Source organism: Bison bison, unplaced genomic scaffold (assembly GCF_000754665.1).
Source record: "Bison bison bison isolate TAMUID 2011002044 unplaced genomic scaffold, Bison_UMD1.0 scf7180017864527, whole genome shotgun sequence".
In the NCBI taxonomy this organism is placed as follows: Eukaryota; Metazoa; Chordata; class Mammalia; order Artiodactyla; family Bovidae; genus Bison; species Bison bison.
The window spans coordinates 2,315,475-2,316,266 of record NW_011495078.1 but is presented as its reverse complement, the minus strand read 5'-3'; the positions used below and the strand labels follow the sequence as shown (position 1 = coordinate 2,316,266).

The following is a 792-nucleotide window of genomic DNA, read 5'->3' as shown; positions in this document are numbered from 1 at the left end:
CCGCCCTCCAGCCCCGCGTCCCCGCCGAGACGAATGTGCCAGAAGGCTCTTCGCATCCTCCGCGGTGTGCTGAACACACAGCGGACAGCTTTCCCAGGGCTCCCGAGCAGATGCCATCTGGGTCCTGGGATAAAGGAAACAGCTGACAGATTTCTTTGTGTTTGTGCAGGGACCACCTGGACCCCCTGGACCCAAAGGACAGCCAGTAAGTTACTGGAGGCGCGGTGGGTGAGGGAGGGAACCGGGGCCTCGCATGTTTCTGTGTCTCCTTCTTGACCATGGAACTACCTGGCTGACAAGTACATCGTTTGTCTCATGAGGAGGACTGTATATAGAGTTATAAGACAAGGCTCTAAACTCCAAGAATAAATCCATGCATGAAGTCATTAAGTAAGTGGATGCGTGGAATGACTTCTTGTCTGCAAATCACACAGCATTCCTGTGGCCGCATGAAAGTCCAGCTGGGAATGTGTGATTAGAAATGCACGGGGACAACCCCTGCCTACCCATAACGTGCTCTCTCACGGACAGGGCAAGACAGAGCTGGAGTGGTGCGGGGAGCCGGGGGCCTTCTTCCTACCCGGGTGCAGGTGGGCCCTCCCAGAGCGTGCTGTCAGCCTCTGGGGGTGTATCCAGGGAGCTTCAAGCCAGGCTCTGGCCCAACATTGTCCTCTTTCCATCAGAGAAAGACGGTTCAGTGGGCTGGTGCACCACAAAGTTGGTGGCCTGTCGGGAACGTGGGCAGAATTTGGGTTTGAGGTGACCTGGGAAAGTTAAACAAATGTCCAGGAC

The 792-nt window shown here is 55.7% G+C and overlaps 1 protein-coding gene across 1 annotated transcript in view; it reads left to right on the top strand.

The window, feature by feature from the left end:
• The window catches only part of COL4A2 (collagen, type IV, alpha 2), a 160,525-nt gene that overhangs the window by 112,368 nt on the left and 47,365 nt on the right, over positions 1-792 (top strand). Inside the window, exon 11 of the mRNA XM_010831462.1 lies at positions 170-205. Coding sequence (XP_010829764.1) covers positions 170-205 — 36 coding nt within the window. The remainder of the gene's footprint in view (positions 1-169; positions 206-792) is intronic.